Source organism: Cyphomyrmex costatus, unplaced genomic scaffold (assembly GCF_001594065.2).
Source record: "Cyphomyrmex costatus isolate MS0001 unplaced genomic scaffold, Ccosl1.0 scaffold72, whole genome shotgun sequence".
Classification (NCBI taxonomy): Eukaryota; Metazoa; Arthropoda; class Insecta; order Hymenoptera; family Formicidae; genus Cyphomyrmex; species Cyphomyrmex costatus.
The window spans coordinates 1,158,072-1,180,020 of record NW_017280289.1 but is presented as its reverse complement, the minus strand read 5'-3'; the positions used below and the strand labels follow the sequence as shown (position 1 = coordinate 1,180,020).

General features: G+C 35.1%; 2 protein-coding genes across 2 annotated transcripts in view; both read left to right on the top strand.

The window, feature by feature from the left end:
• Window positions 1-371: 371 nt before the first annotated feature.
• Window positions 372-10,980, top strand: BckdhB (Branched chain keto acid dehydrogenase E1 subunit beta). Its single transcript, XM_018548353.1, has 8 exons — window positions 372-792; window positions 3,819-3,896; window positions 4,255-4,457; window positions 4,802-4,957; window positions 5,825-5,996; window positions 6,651-6,796; window positions 9,710-9,796; window positions 10,727-10,980. Exons 1-8 carry the CDS (start codon window positions 651-653, stop codon window positions 10,865-10,867), a joined length of 1,125 nt encoding a protein of 374 aa, XP_018403855.1. The 5' UTR covers window positions 372-650; the 3' UTR covers window positions 10,868-10,980.
• Window positions 10,981-20,661: 9,681 nt separating this feature from the next.
• The window catches only part of LOC108780678 (protein FAM46C), a 126,318-nt gene continuing 125,030 nt past the window's right edge, over window positions 20,662-21,949 (top strand). The window contains exon 1 of the mRNA XM_018548479.1: window positions 20,662-20,826. Within this exon, the coding sequence (XP_018403981.1) occupies window positions 20,698-20,826 (129 nt within the window). The 5' untranslated portion in view covers window positions 20,662-20,697. The remainder of the gene's footprint in view (window positions 20,827-21,949) is intronic.

The following is a 21,949-nucleotide window of genomic DNA, read 5'->3' as shown; positions in this document are numbered from 1 at the left end:
GCCATCGAATACGATAAAACGATAAAAAAAAGGAAACAGAGCGCGATAACGACAAATTGTTTGGAGACAGCATTGTTATTTTGTAATTCGTTTAAATCCGTAATATCAAAATGCTCTCCTCTCCGCTTTCGTATAACGCGCGATGGATGTCAAGCACATCTCACCGACGCTACAGATCTAATGATCTGAAAACAAAATCAAACACCCCGAGCACACAATAAACGATATAAGCATTACTAACGTCAGCGACTTATCGCAGGTTTTCTCCCACTCCTCGGAGAATCCTATCCCCGTTTTAGTTGAGTCATGCTTACGTTCCTCGATGCCTCGTCGTTGTACATCGGTAGGAAACCAGTTTCCGTTCGTGCGTGTTACGATCGATGGGCGCCGCCGATCGGCATCGCGACGATCGTTCGATCACGAGCGTGCGCGCGCGCGAGTATGCGCGCACTCTCGCTCGCGTCGTATCGACCTCGACCTGAGCACCGTTTCGAAATTCCACGTGAGGTCGACCGAGAGGGAACCTCCGCAAAATCCTGGCATTGTGTGCAAACTACAGATAAGACACATTCACGACCTTCCAGCGAACGATTCGCTGTCTGAACGAACCGATACAAAAGAGAGAGGGGGGGAAAAAGGAACATAAATAAATGATGATGATGCTCAGCAAGTTGAGCACGAGATTGCGACACCCCGGAGGGAAGCTTCTTTCGAGCAGTGGCGAGTTTGCAAAAAGCCATGCGAGAGGGACGCACTTTAAGTACTTCCCGTGTGAAAAACCGACCGTCATCGGTAAGTGGATATATAATATACCACAAATACCCATATACCTGAGCACGTCAATAATTTTTCAAAAGAATTTTCTATGCAAAGTTCTGTAAAAATGTAGGAAATCAGCCTCGTGTGTATACCATATTAAAATCAGCTGATAAAAGATTCGATAAATCGATCGATATCTATATTTTGTATGTACTTGCAACCAATTAATTCAAAGACACATTTATGTATACGCATGCGCCACGCGCAATGAGTTTAACATGCAGAATGTAAAGTCATAAGAGCATGAACTGCGCCATTCGCATCTAAATAGTATATCATTGTAGTCAACGAAAAGAGGAAGGAGCTGAAGACGGCCAATCTCCATCTCTTTCTGACATATTGTTATCGATTGAATAGAAAAGAGATAGAAATTAGAGAAAGAGATATGGAATGACGCAGTTCATGTTCTATGCTTTGGTAGAATCACTGACGAGATATTATTAAAGACAGTCGGTGTCTTATTGGAAGTTTGCGTGATACTTAAAATTTTAGATTAAGAGTAAGAAACTGATATAATGCAATATTAATTTTATGATTTATATTATAATACTTTCCTAGATATGTTATATATATGTATATTTAAAATTCAATAATACTCGATTTTTATTTAAAATTAATTTTAATTGTCATCGTCCGAGTTTAATAATCAATAGAAATGATAAATGTAAAGAAATTGTAATTTTACGACAAGCTATTATAGTATATATAAGTACATACATATATTTATTTATGCAGTACTTATATAATAAAACAATTATGAATTTAATAATGTATTATCCAAATATTTATATATATGCCAAAATTGCGTGATATTCTTCGCAATATATTAGAATAAATTGAAGATTTTAACGAATTCATTGGCTCGTAGCCCTGTTTCTCATTATTAGTTTTAAATTTATTGAGCCATATTACAAACATATTTATATATATATGTATTAATCGAAAATTTACCCGATATCGAATTAAAAAAATCATTTTTTAATTCGATACCAAAACTTAATTTTCTTGTATCTTTTGAACTAAGGGTGAGCAAACGAAAATTCCAACTGAGCATTCGTGAGCAAACGATGAGCAAACGAATGCATGAAGAAAATAATCGATTTTTTAATATTGGGGTGCCAGCTTCACACGGGTCGAAAATTTAGATTAATTGTCAACGTTCTTCAATTATGATCCTGGGATCCCCGGATTGATAATCACAAAAATTTGTCCAGGGCCCAGTATTCGACACATATGTCTACTGACAGTTGGTATCATTAAGGAAATGCCTGGAGCCGCCTGTATTACCGATAAAGCGTTTTTGACGTTTTCGTAAAAATTCCTTTTCCACGATTTAAATATTCATGCTAATGTATCTGCTCCTGGTCTATATTGTGTTTAAAGCTGGAAAAAGTATGAAATCACAGATTTCTTTATCCACATTTAACCTCAGTATGACGACCAACACTGATGATAAAAATGGATAAAGAGAAATCTGTAATTTCATTTTTTTTTTCTCAGCTTTAAACATAATATAGATCAGGAGCAGATACATTAGCATGAATATTTAAATCGTGGAGAAGGAATTTTTATTCTGCCAAACTACTGCGAAGAAATTAGTCAGAAATGAAAATGTTAAAAACGCTAATTTTATCGATAATATAGGTGGCTCCAGCATCCCTTTAAGTATTCAAGTATATTTTTTGCTTTGCGCGGTTTCTGGACGGACTGTCAATGCTACTAAACTTTTTTAATGCCGTTATTAATTAATACGTTCTATAACGTATTATTCTATATATTCAATTTAACAGACTCTTTCTCTCTTGCTCCCTATTATTCTCGCGCTCCTTTTTCCCTTCCTTCTCTTTCTCTTAAAATGATTATTTGTTTCAAAATAAAAAACAAAACAAATTTAATCTTGGGCACACTCTATAAATATTCAAATATTTGATTTAAAATATTCATATTTCTGTTGAAGATGATCGTCTTTCTTTAATTCATGCATGAGCAAGGATATATTACATCAAGACTAAATTATAAACTAATGGATTTGACGTGGTAAATTGCTGAAATTAATATTTTTTTTACCATATTTGTTATAATGATGATCATTATATTATTATTTCATTCCGTTTAAAATAAAATTACACTTAAGATCGATGTAACAAGGATGATACAAGTTTTTATTAGATGATATTTATGGTTCTTATAAAGATTTTCAAAATTTTCAAAAAATTGTCTTTTAGTTCAATTGTTGCACTAATGTTTTAGAAAATTTATCCAAAGTTATTTTACGCTTAATTATGCATTGGGCCGTGCAAAGGGATGAAAGGCATAACAGTGCATCAGGACTTCTAATGAATCCCGAAATTAACAATAAGAAAAATTGAGAGATAACAATAAGATAATTTTTATTATTTCTATCCAAATTTTTACCCAATTTATATTTATAATTTATAAAGTAATAATTTAAATTTAATGGCATTTATTATTGTAATAAATATTGTGTAATGCAATTATTTTAGTAACTTGAACAACTGCATAATCTTCACACGTAATTTCCTTATGGAACGGTTTTATGTGCAATCTGGCAATAGTTGCTTTACAACGATTGTTAAGCAACGAGTAGTTATTATTTGAATATATGTATTATTCAAGTTCTTGTACAGTGAGTTATAAAGAAATAGAAAGAGCTATGATAAACGATTATTTTTTCTTTATTATTTTATTTTCTTTGTTACTCTTTCATCCTTTAGCTGCGAACACCATAGATATATTTATCTTGAGAAAGTAATTATGAATGGTGTATGTATATATACACGAACTTCATGAACAAGTAAACCCATCCTTACCCTCGCACCACGCATATATAACCACAGATGTCCAAGAGACATTCTGAGAACTTTCGCAGGAACAACTGTAAGATAAAAGTGTACTGCATGGGCAGGTCCCTAAAAATCTTTTGCACGGCCCTGATTATGCATTATTCATGTGATTACGTAAAAGAGTTTTACTTTTAGGTGAGACTCAAAAGTTGAATATGTATCAAGCTATAAATCATGGGCTTAACATTGCATTGGAAAACAATCCACGTTCAGGTGAGGATTCTGTTGTATTAGTGTTCTTTTTTAATTGCAATATGTAGCTTGTATGTAAATATAATACATTAAAATATAATACATTATATAATAAATTTTTTGTATCAAAATATGCATTTAATTTAACGATATATATTCTCAATTTTTTAATACTTTCGAAAAATTAAAAATATTGATTAAGCTATTGAAAAAAAATTATTTAAACGTCTAAAGATTAACAGAATTTAATTTTTTGAGAAAAAACTGAATCTCTTTCTTTTCATTAAAATTTTTTGAATAGATAGAAATCGTTGCACTTTTCAGAAAAAAAGGAACGTTGCTTATTATTAGTTGCTTATAGTTTCTTTCAAAATTTCAGTGGTATTTGGCGAGGACGTGGCATTTGGAGGTGTTTTTCGTTGCACGATGGATTTGAAGAACCGTTTCGGTGTCAATCGTGTCTTCAATACGCCTCTCTGTGAACAAGGAATCGCCGGTTTCGGAATCGGTTTAGCCAATGCGGGAATATCGGCAATCGCCGAAATACAGTTTGCCGATTACATATTTCCTGCTTTCGACCAGGTTTATTCGCATTATTCATACAACACGTATAAATATAACAGATAGAATGATAATTAATATTTTGTAACATATTTAGAGTAAAAAAATTCAAAGAGTTAAGAAAATTTAACTTTTTAAATAATAAGAAAGTGCAAACAAAAGTGTGACAAAGAAATCTATTTGCTTAAAAAATTCATAGAACTTGAAAACTTTTTTCTTACAGTTTGTAAAATTTTCTAACTATTTCGTAAATGGATTGTATGAAATAACCCGGAATGTGTACTTTACTCGTAATGCAAATTATTAAATAGAAGATGAGGATTAATTGTTTTCGACTATTAATTGTGTGTACGTTCTCTCTACAGTTGGTAAACGAAGCTGCCAAAATGAGGTATCGAAGCGGGAATATGTTTGACTGCGGCAAGCTTACGATACGAGCACCTTGTGGAGCCGTCGGTCATGGTGGTCTTTATCACTCTCAAAGCCCAGAAGCCTACTTTGCACACACTCCCGGTTTGAAGGCTAGTACAAATGGGTTTTATTGTTTTATTCGTTGGGCGTAACACGTGAACCGCATGTTTCCTCCCAACTATGTCTTAAGACTAAGATATCTCTCTGTTAACAGTCGGGCGGAAAGACAAGTTCCTTATCGAGATATAGACGATTTCATAATAAAGTCGTAAAAGGCCACGCCTCACTGTTTGTACGAAATGCCTGACAAGTCGATCATTGCTATAATATTGAACAAGATCTGTCCTAGATAGAACACAGAAAACTTATTGAAATATCAGTAATATATTATGATGAATTTATTATTTTCAAACGACAAGTAATGATGACAGTTTTCTGACATCGTACAACTTTTATAGTCTACCTGGATACGAGCGTAACTGCTACGTGATTGGATTTTATCTCCAAAAATTGGTCCATCTTCTTGATCGTGTAATTTAGTAACCAGACGAGTTTTACCACCAAATTTCCATCATCAGGAACATTCTTCGGGTATAGCCCTCGCTATATGTCTCGCACCAGCCGTAGAATCGTGAGATTCTATCACATACGTTCACAACTTTCCTCAACAAATTCCATGAATATTGTACAGCGTACGCGATCTACGTATGCATGAAGAAAGTTTTGCCCGCACACTAATGCACGTGGTCGCCGCTATCGTACATCGCGATCACTAGAGAAGCGATGTGGCATAATATTAGCGACGATGCTACCCGGAGCCGATCGATTTCACGCTTGTTTTCAGATATGTGCTGAGGAGTCGATGATTATTATCGAGAGCATCGCAAAGGACTTGATTCTCGTGTTTTCGTCTCGCCTCACCCGAATACATCACTATATACGTTTTTTAATCAGCTCAGCCTTCTTTTTTATTTCAGATCGTTGTCCCTCGTGGAGCGATCCACGCGAAAGGTCTCTTGCTGAGCTGTATCGACGAACCAGATCCCTGTATCATATTCGAGCCTAAAATTCTATATCGCATAGCGGTCGATGAAGTACCTGTGGCACCTTACAAGATCGAAATTGGGAAGGCTGAAATTGTAAGAAGCGGTGAGTTTTGAAATGTCTAGATATTTAATCCGTATCAGGAACACATTTTTTTAACACTAAAGAAACATAAATTTTTGGGACCCATTACATTTTCGTTATTAGTTTAATTTTTTTCAATTGTTTAACTTTAAATTATTTAAAACTATGAAAAATAAGATTGTGAAATATAAAATTATTTCAAATTGTTACTATTTAAAAATTATGATAAGTCTCAGGGCCACCAGGATTCATATATGTTTCAGTTACAATTAAAGTTTAAAATTACACGGAAATGACTGTGCACTATGAATAAATATTTGCGGTTGCGTAAAATCATTCTTCGGAGAAATGTTTGTAGTGTATACAGTCGCTCTTTACATTATTCACCGCGAAATATACATTGAATAAAAAATAACATCTTAGAAAGCGTTATTTGAAGCCATACAGGAAGAAACTATTCACACTCTCGAGCGCGAAAAGCGAACATAATTTACCGAGTGCGATCGCGTCCTTCCATTATATCGCCGGAGATCTCGCTCGATGTGACCGGTCCTGAAACAGGATACAGACGAAAAGAAACGCATGCTTTCATCCGTGAGCGATTACAACGTCTGCACGTACTCGCGTATGTATAATGTACACACGAATACATCTCTGGTTCTTTGTCGCATATAGGTGACGACGTGACACTCGTTGGCTGGGGCACTCAGGTGCACGTATTGCTGGAGGTGGCCGACCTAGTCCAGGAGAAACTCGGCGTATCCTGCGAGGTGATAGACCTCGTCTCCATTCTACCTTGGGACGCGGAACTTGTGTGCAAGGTGGGCAATAACGGCCGTTTCCTTGAGAAGGAGCAAGATCGATTCGACGATTCCGCTTAAGGCGAACAAAATCCGACGTATCTTACTCGCCTGGGTTCTTTCCGTTATCGTCGCGACGATCTCATGGGCGTTCTCCATGATTAACACCGAATTTCAAAGGTCGATCGCGTGAAATCTTCTTTCAGCTCCGTTCCCTCGGTTTAATTCGAAACTCTGAGACGCTCGGTGATGGATGTGTCGCGGCTGTGAATGCCGAAACGCGCGTTTCTACGTAGAAGATCGTCGGATATTCGCCCACGCGAGATACAAGAGACGCAATCGAAGTCCTTTTCGCACCATTTGTATGCGTCGCGTCGTTGAAACGTCACGAGACATCGGGATAGACATCGCCGTAAGGAAATATCGGAAACCAACTCTTCCCACAACCGCGCGAGGATTCATCGTCGTCGCGCGTGTTATCTGCGATCGCGCGAGGACTCGGGATCGTGATCTTCTATGACGCGGCGTCTCATCGACATTAGAGAGGTAGATGCTCGTCGCGTCGAAAGTAAAATGAGAAGCGGTCGTGGTGTCAAGCAAAGCTGACCGCTCGTATGCCCTGTCAAATTACGATAGGATTTCTATAGACGCTAATAATCGTGCTGATTTATGCTAATCGATCGCAGGTCACTAATGATATGCTTGATCGTATCGTGATATCCACTCGCGGGCTTGCAAATCGCCGCTGTATTATATAGATACATTGTGCGCGCATATATGTACACATGACGAGGTGATCGTAATTGAAAACCCGTTTTGCCGCGATTTCAATGCAGTCGCGGATTCGCCGTCTTGTCTACTTTTCGACATGACTGCCTGCGAAATGTCGCGCGATTTCGCAATGAGAGAAATTGCAGCTCTCGCAGAACAAAATCCTGATACGCCGTTTCTGCGAGAAACCTCGCGTGAAGTTGAAAAAGAATTGCATCAATTCAATTCAATTAACCTTCTGAAGTTGAGGCAAACACAGTTATACTTGATGCTGGCTGTATAAGATTTAATTTCATTTATTTAATTTATTATATTAATTAAAAGGCACTAATTAAATTCAAGGAACGAAAATGACATAACCTATATATATAAAAAGAAGAATTAATAATACTAATTATGAGTATATTTTAATAAGAATGATCTTTCGCAGATGTAACATCTCAAGGAGAACAAGAAAGTTAAAATGATGTTACTTAATTTAGACGTCACATTGATTGATTTATTGACCGAATTTTTTGTGAATTTTTGTTATGATTCGGTTTATATAATATTAATATATATTAGAAGATTGAGATAACACATCCTTCTGGATTTTGATGAGTTTATTAAGTTTATAGTTACTTCTATACGCCATACGTATAAAAGAAAAGTGTTTTAAAAGATTTTTAATTTTGTTGGAAATATTAAGAATAAATGGTAAAGTAAAAAACTGTGGTTTTTTATTGTTTGTATTTTTATAATTAAAAATCTTTTAAAGCACTTACCTTTTATACCTATGACGTATAAAGGCATAAATAAATTTAATAAATTCATTAAAGTCCAGAAGGATATGTTACTCCAATCTTCTTAAAAATGTTACCTACACAGTAAAAACTGAGCAGTCTGATGGAACCTGTACATATAACAACTATACAAAAAATCGTCAAATCTTGACTTGAATCATGTAAGCTAATTTTATTATAGATTTATCGGAGGAAAAAATTTACGCTTAAAAATTAAAAATAACTTTCATTTCTTAAAAATTTTTAGTAAACTTAACAATTTGATGAACAAAATTTGACTTTAATTTGAATATTACCACCCGAATATTTCTTATCTCACACTTGAATTAAGTATAGTTGTATGTGCTACCATTATATACGTAATTTATTTTTAATGTTAATTTTATTTTATTTTAAACGTGTACTGAAGAGGACCTTAACCGTAGGTCGAAACACGTATACGTTTTATTATTTATTTCTAATAAGTTGTATAAAAAGTGCACACTAAGAACTTGTGTTGACTCATATTGGCATCTTGTTTGTTTTTGTAATTTTTTATATCTTACAAAAAAAGCCTGTCTATTTTATAATAAAAGAGGTAAACTAAATCTATACATTATTATGATATATACTCATATTACATCAGATTAAATAAATAATAAAATATCCTTCTTTTAATATCTTGTCATAATTATAATAAGTAAAAGGGAAAGATGCAATTGGTTGTCGACTTCCTTTAAACGTAAACACAAAGTCAATTGACGTTATTCACCTTAGGCGTTTGAAAGGGATTGAACATTACGAGGAAGGAGCAATAATTCAAACATTTATCGTGACAGCAAGGCGCCCGTTAATAAAGGTTAATAGTAGACGTGCAGAAACCCATAAATATCAATCCGATAAATATAGAGACGTAGATTTTCTGCAGGGTGTATCCGTAACGAAAGATTGTAACTCCTGAAAGTTGCAAGGAAGGTCGGCATGAATCGAAAATGTCATAGGAACCTGTATTCAGCGTTCATTTGCGCTTATCTATCTGGTTACCTTTGTCAATGATTTACAACAGGACGGGCACACATATCACACATACATGTACACATATACGCGTATAAAGGGGCACAGGTGTACTCCCGATCGCACCGGCTGTTCTCGCGTATATTTCTACAACGTCGATCACGTCGTAGACCCGTATTTGATAGCTGTTACAAAACGGCTCGTGCCGTCATCAGCGACGTCGTTAATGCGCCCGTTTAGCGCATCAGCCGTGCATGTGAAGTTATTATTGTACCGCAATGTGGGACGGGACGTAAATCACATGCGAATTAAACCCGAGGCGGCTAGAGACCAATAATAAATTACCGTATATGCATGATACAATGTATTATATGTTCGAATGTTACAGTCGGCGAAGAAAACCGGACGCGTGATCGTCGCCCACGAAGCGCCGATGACGAATGGATTTGGGGCAGAAATAGCTGCGACGATACAGGTAAGGTCCACTCTGTGGAATCCTCGGACTCTTCATGGCAAAATGAAAATCCTTTTATTGCATAAAGATTGCATGTAGATATCTAATACAGTGATCTAATGAGATCTTAAGACGTGGAAAATTTACTCTCTAAATTAAAAAGCGAAAATTGAGCCAGTCTTGTAAAAGAGTGGCTCAATTTTTAATCTTAGGAGTGAGATTTTACTGTTTAGAAAATGATAATTTGCTCTAAAAGTTAGAGAGTGAGCTTAAGTCTCAAGTCGTAAGAAATTGTTCAATCACAGTCGATTGTGAGAAGACTGATCAACTATAGCCGGTATATATACAGTCGATTCTCCATATTTAAGACTCTATTTAAGACAGTCTTAAATATACAATCTTAAGACATCATGAATCAATCAGAGGGCTGCGTATTAACTTTTTAAGACATTGTTAAAGACAGTCTTAAGATAAGAACAAACTATGAATACCAGCTTATGATTGTTAAATTTTTTAGGCTTGTGCGTGATCTATAATGGCAGTAGCTATAGTGGATGAGACTGTAAGAAATTAATCAATTACAGTCAATTATTCTTCTTATCATTCGACTGTGCATTAAGTTTTGTGCCTTAAAATCTCATTGTAGATACTGCTTTACGCAATAGCCAGATTTATCGCGTGATTTCACTATAGCGGACTCTGTCGTCTGAGTCAGAAGTCTTTGACAAAATGATGCGCGGGATGGTAATGTCACAACGCGTAACAGTCCTCTAAACTGGTTTTTTAAACAGTGATTAGTTGGTCTTGTATCTTAAATCCCTCGCGTAGTTAGCGAATTGATCGATATCGGTCGATTCTGATAAATTAGAAAGTTGCACGCGCAATAGAAAACTAATCGTGGACTGAATCACTAAGTCGTCCTAACGGCGCGTTGTCAAAATCGCAATGCAGACGGAGTGTTTCCTGCATCTGGAGGCGCCGGTTCAAAGGGTCACAGGATGGGACTGTCCTTTCCCGCATATCTTCGAACCGTTCTACCTACCGGACAAATGGCGTTGTTTCGCGGCTGTCCGAGACAGCCTTAAGTACTGAGATCGAGACAAAGGGTGGCCATGGCAGTTGCAGTGGAAAAATTAAAAGAAAACTTGTATAGGAACCTGTTGCCCGCAGAATGTCCTCTAATTATATTAAAAGCATGTCGTTTTTATTATCAATAAAACGTTTAACATTTTTTAAACACGGTCTATATATTTTAATAAATATTCCCTTTCACCTTCACCAATTATCTGAAAGATTACACGTTGTATAAAAAAAAGTGAAGTATGAAATAAAATAATAATCGCTTGAAATCCACCGTATGCACTTTACACGTTTATTTTACCATTTATATGTAACAAATTACCGCTCGTAACATAACTCACGCGTAATCGCTTATATTTGTAAAACATGTTTACATTATTAACCAGTATAAACTATTAATTTAGTCTTGTTAGAACTATTGCTTATCTGGAATGAATAAAGCATATACATACATATATCTTTCGTTGTAAGGAAATATGAATCCGGATAACTTGCCTAGTGTATACGTTATACGCGTATGTAAACTTATGTCCCTGACCCAGTTTGTCACAACCCACATAAATCCATCCCTCTTGTCTAAATTAATAACATGAAAGATGATACAAGTCGTCGCCGGAGGCAATAATGCGCCGCTCGACGAAGATGTCAGACAGACATTCAGGATAGATCGCTAGGTATCCGTTTATTTTTTTTTTCCCTCACCGATAAAATCTGGGTCAAGTCCTTCTTTAATAATAAAACTGCGCACCAATTGTATGTGCCGTGGCAATGTAATATCTCAATCAAGGTTTCAGTTCCAGGCGCTATCCTTTCCAGTCTAAACCTTTAGATCCTCATGTTCCGCTTATCAGCAGGATGTACACCTTTGAATAAAGGCGTGAAAAGTCTGAAGAAGAGAATTCAGATTTCAAGTCGAGAGACATCAGATCAGCGACAGACGTAAATGCAAAGTTACAATATTTTTTATCTTATGTTGTATATTTGTAGTTTTTTTTTTTTTTTTAACTCTTTCCATCTAATTTTTTTCATTTGCTTCTGATAGTTTATCTATTGTACTGTCGGTGACTAATTGCACGTGTTGTTAACAAAAGTGGACTGTTTGAAAAAATTTAAAAACTTATCGAGATAAAACGTTATTTAAAAAAGCGAAATTAAAGAAAAGGGAAGTGTACTGAATTGCATGCTCGTGGCATATTTTGTAATTTGAAAGGGAAACCACATTCTTTCACTATATATTATGATACGTGAAAGTTGGCAGAGCGGCGAACATAAGTACACATACACGCGGTGTGCAATGAGAGAAGGAGAGAGAAGAAAAGCTATGGGAGAGACAGGGAGAGACCTGGTAGCAGTGAAAAAGAGATGGAGAACCAGTCGCCACGAAGCGTAGACTATATCGAAGGTCGACGAGTTACCTTTTTATTAGTCGATTTTTGCGAGAATAGAGCAATGGCTTTTACACGCTAACATATGGCGCTGATGCGACCACAGACATCGAAAGTCGAGAGATTCTTACTCTCTTCGATTCGACGGCGGTTATAAATCGATAGTCCTCCGGAAGTATGATTTACTATTCTTGACAAGCAGCAGTTTTCTTTGTTAAGAAAAGTAAATAAAGAGATTCATTTTCATAAGAATCTTTAACTTCTTGCGTTTTTTTAATAATTCCTCAACTTTAAATAAGAGTGTCATGTGGAAATGACAAGCAGCAGTTTTCTTTGATAAAAATATTTAATAAAAATCCGCTGTATTGCAAAAATCTTTTTTTTATAAAAGTCAATTCAGTTTCTTATGATTTACTAAAAATCTCTCAATTGAATAACGGCTGCATTTTGAGAAATGCAGTAGTTTTCTTTACCACACAAGAAAAGTATTAAACAAATAAAAATTTACTTTTATTTTTATATGTAAAGTCTTTGTATAAAAATTAAATTAATTTCTTTTATTATTATTACGTTAAACGCGTTAAAAAATGCTTCCATCTTTAATACGTGTTCTTCAATTATTTTGGGGTACTATACATATTCAGATTAACTCGCTATCATTTAACAATTAATGTTTTGTTGTTACGAAGATTTAAAAATTATATTAATTATACAAAACTCTGCGTCGTGGTTTATCTGCCCGTTTGCACGGCAAACATACACAAATCAAAACATTTATGCTAAAGAGAATTTACAACTTCTGCTCATTAAATATACGAGAAATTACATATGCGCTGTTACATAAATCCTATTTATAGCGTATATCATATGGTTCAGCAGTTTGTTGTTGTTTGCATAGCGATCTCTTCTTACACTTCGATTGGGATTGGATATTGCGCTCTTCTGCAACATGTCAATGTCAATGTCGCGTAAAGTGTCAGAGAAAGTATTTGTCGGGCCAAATTAAACATCGACCTGTTATCTCGATTTACATCAAGCAATACCGAATGATATATATTTCTACGATGTCACAAAATCGCCGGTAATGAGTGTTCCCATTGGTCCGATTAGAACACAACATATTTACTGCTCTTGAAATTAACAAGCAGCTGCGTTTTTATCTTATCTAAAATAATATTATTTGTCTCCAACAGAGAGACCAAACGGATGAAAATGCGTTAATGTTTTAAGATCGTTAACGTTCGAAAAAAAATATTCATGTATTTTTTGTTAATAACAAATAATTTTATAGTGATCTTTAATTTACAGCACCAATTACATCGTTAACTACCGATGTGTAGTAATATCAACGGATTTCCAAGTAGAAATCGCGACATTAATAGCTGACAGCTAATAAACTGCTCCTTATAGTTATTTATTTAATGTGTAAAATATACAGACACGTGCGAGAAAAAAAATCATGCAATTTATTGGACAAAGTTAATAATTTTATTTTTTGTTCATTTATTTTCACTTATTGTTAAATTATTTTGTTTCCTTAATTGTCAAAAACTAAATACATGTATAAGTTTTTATCTTTTCCATTTGTATTAAGAAAAAAAGATTAGGTATATAAAATTATGAAACAATTTCTTGTAGAAGCTGTTACAAAAAAAATTATTTTACGTAAGATTATCATCTAAGATTGCGAAACTAATGTTTCGTGCATCTTGAATCTATTTCGCGCTCTTCTTAGTAAAGTACGATGCAATTTCTAGTTTATCACCCCGAGGACTTCTTCCTTATGAGCGCGTATATGCAACGCAAATAAGTTTCAGCTGCAATTAACGCACCACTCGATCGCTTTAAATATTTTATATATCGCTTTCGTCACATCCAGACCAACGACTGACCTTAGGAACCAGTAAATAAATAACATATATGTACGTTTTCATCCGCGAGTGCAAGAGATCGTTCGACATACTAAAACAAGGCGATTGCACCAACGCGATTAATACGGTAAAGAAAGAAAATATTTTATGGTCGCTTATATATGCATAATAGAATCAATTGCGTAAACATTATTGAGTTTGCATAACTTATAATATTATGAATATCTTTTAGATACCTATACTAGAAAAAAATACTTAAAAAATTTAATGAATTTCATGATATCGTTTAAATCGTTCTATTTTAAGTAAATATTTACTAAAACATTTATTTGGTACAAGAATCTTAATTTAATTTAACTATTTTTTTTTTATTAAGTAAATAATTGCTGTAAATGATTGGTGTCATTCAAATAAATATCCTATCTCAAAATTTAATATATTTTTTTTCAGTGTATACGTAAATATTTATGTACTCTATGTAAATGTTATTTAGTATATTATTCAAAAAAACATGCATCAAAACTTAGTGAATTTTTTTCAGTGTAGCGGTAATGTATTTCTTCGATATGTAAAAATGTTTCCATCGGGGCAATGTACTTCAAAAAGAACCTAAAAAAAATAAGTATTTTCTCGCAACGAAATACACTGTGTGACACAGTAATACAAAGTGTCGATTTATGACTAAAACGTTGCATAGCTTTTTTATTCCATCGCCAATATGAAATAAAAATAAAGGTCTCATACATTTATATATCCAAATAGTATATCCAAATATAATCTTAAAATTCTTTATTGAAATATCTCTTTCATCTGTAGAAAAATAAATAGTAAACAAAATGGTAATATAAAAATTTGATATTTGTAAAGTGATATAAAACGACAAAATTTTTCAATCAATAGACAATGTTTTGAAAACATTTTTTAAATATTTATTTACTGTAAAAATGTTAAATAAATATCTAAAAAGTAAATTTTGTGTGTTTTGATTGCATTAATATTCAGTACGAATGTGTCTCATAATTGGATAGCATGGAATTGTACACTGAGTTACATAGTTTACATTGCCTGTGTACATTACTGGAAAGCATCCTACAGCTAACAGTTGCGGTATATTTGGACATCTATAATAGTATAATGAAACAATTATTATTTATATGAAACTAAAATATATATTGTACAGCAATTCTATGCATAAGTCGTTTCACGGTCGACCACAGTGAATGTGGATCCCTTCGCTTTATCCGCACATTTCTTGCAAAAATTAATAGTGATTAGATATGTGCATAAGAAAAACGCCAACGATAATGTGCACCGACAAATAAGTCTTACGATAAACTAATCGCTGAACTATATTTACAGTAGCACATAAGCATTACACGCGTAATTATTCGGATTGCGATTCCGTCGCAAAGAAACGATCATAAATTATGCATTTTATTTTTTTTTGTTGCAAATGTGCGCGCGCTCGGTAGATTTATTGTGATGTTAATTGGCAAAACTGATAGGCAGATTACGTTCTCTTTGCAATTTTGATAGGCGATTAACACGACGTAACTTCTTCTGAGAAGTGAATGTCACAGAAACAACTTGCTGTCACGTTTTGCAATCGTTAAGAATGAGTTTCATAAATATAGAGCATAATTTCAATTTTATATGCATGTGCGTTTCTGATACAATCTTTCGCTTCTTTAAAATGAAAGATGCGAAGTAATACAAATATCAAAAAAACTTTTTATATTTTGGTACTTTTCGTCGATCACTATTTATTGTAACACGCGAATCAATATTTTATTTTATCTTTTTCGTATTTTCGAGATAAATTAAAATGCTGATTATTGTAATCTTCACTTGCATGTGTTTATTCTTTGTGACATCATTTATATTAATATTTATCTGACATATTATTAATTAGGTTGTTTGATAATTTTTAAAAGATTGGTATATCAAACTATTGATTGATATATCGAACTATTCATAAAAAGTAAAAAGACAATTGTGCAAATTTTAAAATCATTTCTTATAGATATATTCTATCGAAATCAGAAGAATAACAATAGTACTAACTACAATATATGAAACAATTGTATAAAAATTTATGGTGATGTAACAAACAAACAATTTAATTTTTTATGTAAATTTCAATATATTCAAAAATAAAAATTTCAGCTTATATTTGCAAAGTAATAAAATTAATAAAAAGCTAAAAAGCAAAATATATATATACATAGGTTATATATTTAAAAAAAATTAATTTATTTCAACACATAAACATTAAGTTTAACAGCCATTAAACTAAATGTCTATTATTAAAATAAATTTACTTTGTTTATAAACATGCAGCCTCTATTCTACTCGTTTTTATAGCCTGTTCATTCCTTTCAATATACATATATTAAAAAAATCAAATTTGGCTAAATTATAATTTTTATATTAATAAAATCTATTAATAAGATATGAAAATATATCTTTTTCAAATAATTCGTGTCAATCATATCTACAAAAATTATGAAAATAATTGCGCTAATATTAAAGAGAGAATGTATTTGAGCAAAAATTAAAACATTTATTTAAAATGATTATTAAAAATAAATTTGCTTAATTAAAAAAATATCTTTTCGTCGTAAAAGGATACAAAAGCATTTCGTATTAAAATTGGACTACGTGAGTTTTTAATTTAAATTAAATTGTACACGCGCTTAAGATTTTAAATAAAGCGTGTGAGCATGAATGAGAAAACAGGAAGTTCATTGAAAGAGAGAAGGATATTCTAAGAAACGAAAGAGATCTGCTCGTATCGGAAGACTCACAAATCGAGATGAACGTTATGTTTAGCGTGCGTAGTTCGTTGCCAGTAAGAATTAAAGGTTGTTGACTCAAGCCGGATAGGTAATCGCACAAGATAAGCAAGGCGGATTAACCGATGCAAGGCGCGGCTCCTCGTCATGGCTTCCTCGCCAGCTCTCGTTCTCATCTCGATCGACCGCTTTTACTGCAAATTGCTTCCTCGACAAGATGCAAGATCTACGTACGCACATCGAGCGTAACCAACGCGCTCATTAGGAAAAACGAGTGGAAAAAGTGGTCAGTCGACCGACGCACACGATGTGCACAGCGAACATGGACAATTTGATTCAAGTATCACAGCAACGCTTGCAAAGCGCTCAGAGAAGCACTTATTTCATTTGTATTGACGATTTCTGAGCACTTTACAGGCGTTATGCGATATACACCACGATGTAATAATTATTGTGCCACACACACATTCTTTCTTAAGAAAGTGGTACATTAATTTATTTTACATCGGCTGATCTTTACCAACGTACGAGCTGGTTCGGACGGCTTTCCATTCTCGGTCACATACGGTCGACTGTATTTTTAACACTCCAATGTACAAACAAGCCACCAATCACTGAATTAAGCTCATTTACAAGTATGAATACGTTAATTATTATATATATCCGTCTTGAGTCGACAAAAATATGCTTAATAACATAAGATAATTATAAGACAATACTTTTATCGATGAAGGTGGTCCACAATAAATCGCTTTGATACATTATCGATAGTGCCTTAAGAATCTGATCACGCCGATAGGGGGGCCTTATACCTTTTTAGTCTCTGAAATTAAATAGTTAAAAGGCGATGAGGTGAATATGCGCGAATCATTGCGTTGTTCAAGACTTACTTCGAAAGGAAAGTTAATTATCTGTAAACGATCTTTCTCTCTCTCTCAGCGAGGCTACCCGCAAGTCTAATCAACATTTCACGTAATTATTTATACGTTTGAGCGAGTTATTATCTCTGATAATACAATGTAGCATGTATGTAAAATATATTATAATACAGTGCAATACTGGCGAGTTACATAAAAAAAGAATGCTGCAAGTTTTTAGAATGTGAAAGTGTTAATTAGACGACGTAAAAAAATCAATCTTAGGCGCAATAAAAAAATACTGATCGTTAGTGAGAGAAAAAAAATTTTATAGTAACTTTAATTACCCCTAAATGTTCTCTTATCTTTATTTGAAAAGTTAAGTATGCGTAAATTGTTTGTTTTAAAAAATATATATTCTTTTAAATAATTCAAAATTAATTACTCTAGATTTTACTTTGTTAATATTTAATTTGTAGAGTAATCATATTTGAGGTCAGGAATTAAATATTATATAGGTACACTATACATATATATGAAGAAATAATATAGATATATATCTAAAATTAAATGATTGAGATTAATGTTAAAAGAAAACTTCTAGAATTCTCTCAACAGCACACAAGACAGAGTTTAATTTAATTTCGCACCAATCACGCGAATGTGGAAACTTATTATATACAATATATATGTATAAACCGAAATATATACCATATTTATCCTTTCCTTTCTCATTCTTTTTCTATTTACGTAATCTCGTTTAACTGCTAGATATTTCTTGACGTGTTTGTCAGTTATGTGTAAACAAACATTTTTGCGGCTTTGCTATCGTTACGGTCATCTACAGGTTGTTATTTCAGAGTTCTCTCACGATGTGTTAGGTTTCGCGGAACAATTAAGGTGATGCGTATTGAAGCTTTTTAAATATTATCGATTAGGCACGTAACCTTTCGAGAGTACATCCTGCGAAGATAATACAGCTGTAAAAACATGGATCTTATTGCAGGAAAAGTATTATCTACATTTTTCTGAATTTATCTGAAACATTTATAGATGAGGAAATAAAGTAAAATTCTCATTATATACGAATATGCTTATATTATACTTTCATTAATTCTAGGATGTATTGCGAAGTATCTATTTACACCATCACATTTAGCTACTTATAATTCTTGTTAATAATTGCAAGGCTTATTTACATTTTCTTTGTAAATTAAATTTTTGAAATTTCTCTTAATTTGCATCTAATTATTGTATCTATCATTTTTCAAATTTAAATTATGAAGGATTTTTTTAATGATTAAACAACGAAAATATTTTTCAAAAGTAAGTTTATATGATTATGGCATTGTAAACTATTTTTTAGATAGTAACGCGTTCTTTTATATCTTATATATATTATAATATACACATAAATAAATTATGTATTATAATATTATTATATTATAATATTAAATATATTGTAATAATTTATGAATATATACATAATAATTTTTCCAATTTATTATACATATATAACATAAAATAAAACATAAATTAATTTTATATAATTAAAGCGATGTCTACAATGAGACTTCAAAAGGCGTATAGTTTTAAGTCCAAAGTCTTTTTAAGAAATTTACCAATCACAATTGCTTTTATTATTCTTCTCACATATTCGACAGCGATTTGATTAATTCTTATGGCTTAAGACTTAAGCTTAATTTGTGAATGCCTTAAAATTTTATTGTAGACACTGCTTTATAAACGCAATTCGCGTGAGGATTAATACTCGTTTTCTATCTAGCAATTATTAATTTTAATCTTAAGGTTCAATAAACTCTTCATCCTTTTCTAGTTCTAAGAATTAGAAAAAGATGAAGATTAAGTTGAGAATCAAGATTAAAGTTAATCTACATTGATAAAAATAGGCATTAGAAACGATAGTTGGCTAACCGTAAGAAGCGTCTCACGTTTTCGCGCCAGCGCGATCGTTGGCTAATTGCGGTTGGCGAGCGGAGCTAACCGTTTTCCTCGTCGCGCCTGGTCGTCGTCATCGTCGTCGAACCTCGCCGGGCTATCAGACAACAGAACGGGCATGACATCGCGAATGTAGACAATCAACACCGCGACGCGACGGCGACGGAAGCTCTCTCGGCTGATTTCGGGCAGACGGATAGGCGCGGAGGGGGTGAGGAAAACGGAGAGGGATGGGGGAGAGACTATCGCTCGGCATTCGGCTCGGCTCGGGTGGGGCGAGGACGGTGAGCGCCGCGACCGACCGACCGAGACGACGAGATTCTCGCAGTGCCGAACCCCGTCGTTCGCCTCGCATTGTCTATCACATCGCATCGTATCTTTCGCAATCTCGTTTCGGACGCCGCCAATAATCAACTCAATAATAAGTAATCCCGCAACGTTCACGTTGATACACACAACCGCTCTGTAACGCCGTGCCGTGTCTAACTTCGCGTGTCCCGTCGCGGAGTACAGCGTGAAGGTGTCCGCGCTTCGCGCGCGTGTTTGTGCCGTCCGTTTTCTGTCGCTTGCGCGCGCGACTCTCCTTGTGCGACGATCTGCCATATCCGGTTCTCCTGCCGTGTTACGTACCATCACAAGGAACTTACAATTCGACAAATTAACGTGTACTTTCCCGTGAGTTTGCGCGCTCGCGAATCGACCACGTGTTACCAGCTCCGTTGCCGCCGCCGGCGTTGAAAATCGGGCGCCTCCTCGGTTGCCGGCGTGCGCGACCGAATTCGGAAGTCCGCTCACCCCCTCGCACGGCGCGATTGTCACCGTCGCCTTCTACGGATCTCTCAGTTGGTCGCGCCGGCAAATCGATCCGGGTTGATCCGGGGACTTCTCAGTTTCCATTGCTGGAAATTCTCGTTCTTCTGTCGTTTTGGAAGAGGAATTTCGACGGAAGCCGAGTCGCACATCCTGGAAGCGCCTATGGAGGACGGAGTCCGCAACGTTCTACCGGAAGCCAGGCAGGCCGAGGTCGCCGCGGGAAACGAAACGCAAACCTCCAGGAGACTATCCGCCAGAGCCGGCGATCTCTCGCAAGTACCGTTGATGCAGGTAAAAAGCTTGTATTATGTAATGCTTGGAGAGCGAAATCGTTGGCGCGACTCCGCGATGCGAGCGAGAACCTCGCCTCTCTCGCGGCCCATTTGCGGCGCGTCAGCCGACGACGGTTCGGAGGGAGGGAGGGAGGAGCGCAAGAGGGGCTGGACTCGACAACGGCGGGGAGTCGTTCAACCCTCTTGCGAAGCCGGAGACTGCGGTGGAGGTCGACACCCCCGCGTCGCCGGCGAACGATCGATCCGCTGATCGATTCCCAATCCTCGGCGGCGAACGATTCGTGTGCTCCGAAGCGCGCGCGAGTCTCTGAAAGCCGCGAAACGTCAACGTGCTTTTCCCTTTCTTCCCCCCCCCCTCCCCCCCCCTTAACGCGCACGTACACTGTTTACTTCGCCTCTGTCCTTCGGGTGTCTGCTCTCGCGTCCTACATCGACTTTAGTACAAATATTATTATACTGACACAGACGTGCGGGCACTTATAATAGGTGTACGTTGACGGGGGTGTCTGAAATTAACTTAATCCCCGGTTCTCCCTTGGTGTATTTCTTTATCTTTTTCCTTTGCAATTTTTAGAATTCGTGAAAGACAAGCGGTAGGTTAAACTGAGATTAAGGATTATCTTATGGCGGGCCTAAAGATTAATATTCATAAGTCATGGTTCTTATTTCAAGATCATCTTAAAGTAATGTCTGAAGATGTTACAGCCCCTCCGATCTTATGACGTCTTAAGACTGTATCTAATTGTAAGACGGTCTCAAATATATAAGAATGGACTATGAATATTCGCCTAACTTATCTGATTTTTTGTTTCCTCCTTATTTTGGTACAATCTACAATTATAATTCTTCTTGACGAAATAATTAGGCTAGCGAATAGCATGCTTCGATAGATTCTACGTGATTTATAATGGCAATTAATTCTTTTTCTCCTCTCACAATTGTTTAAATTGGGACTGTTATCAGTTCACACACAAGTGAATTGATATAACTGAAACCGGATATAACGACTTCTGTCGAACGTTTTTGAGTGTTTAATTTTTTATAATCTGTGTACGGCTATTAAGAGAGAATAAAAGCATCTTTTTTATTTACGTCTAGAATGACTGTTTCTCAGGTCAGAT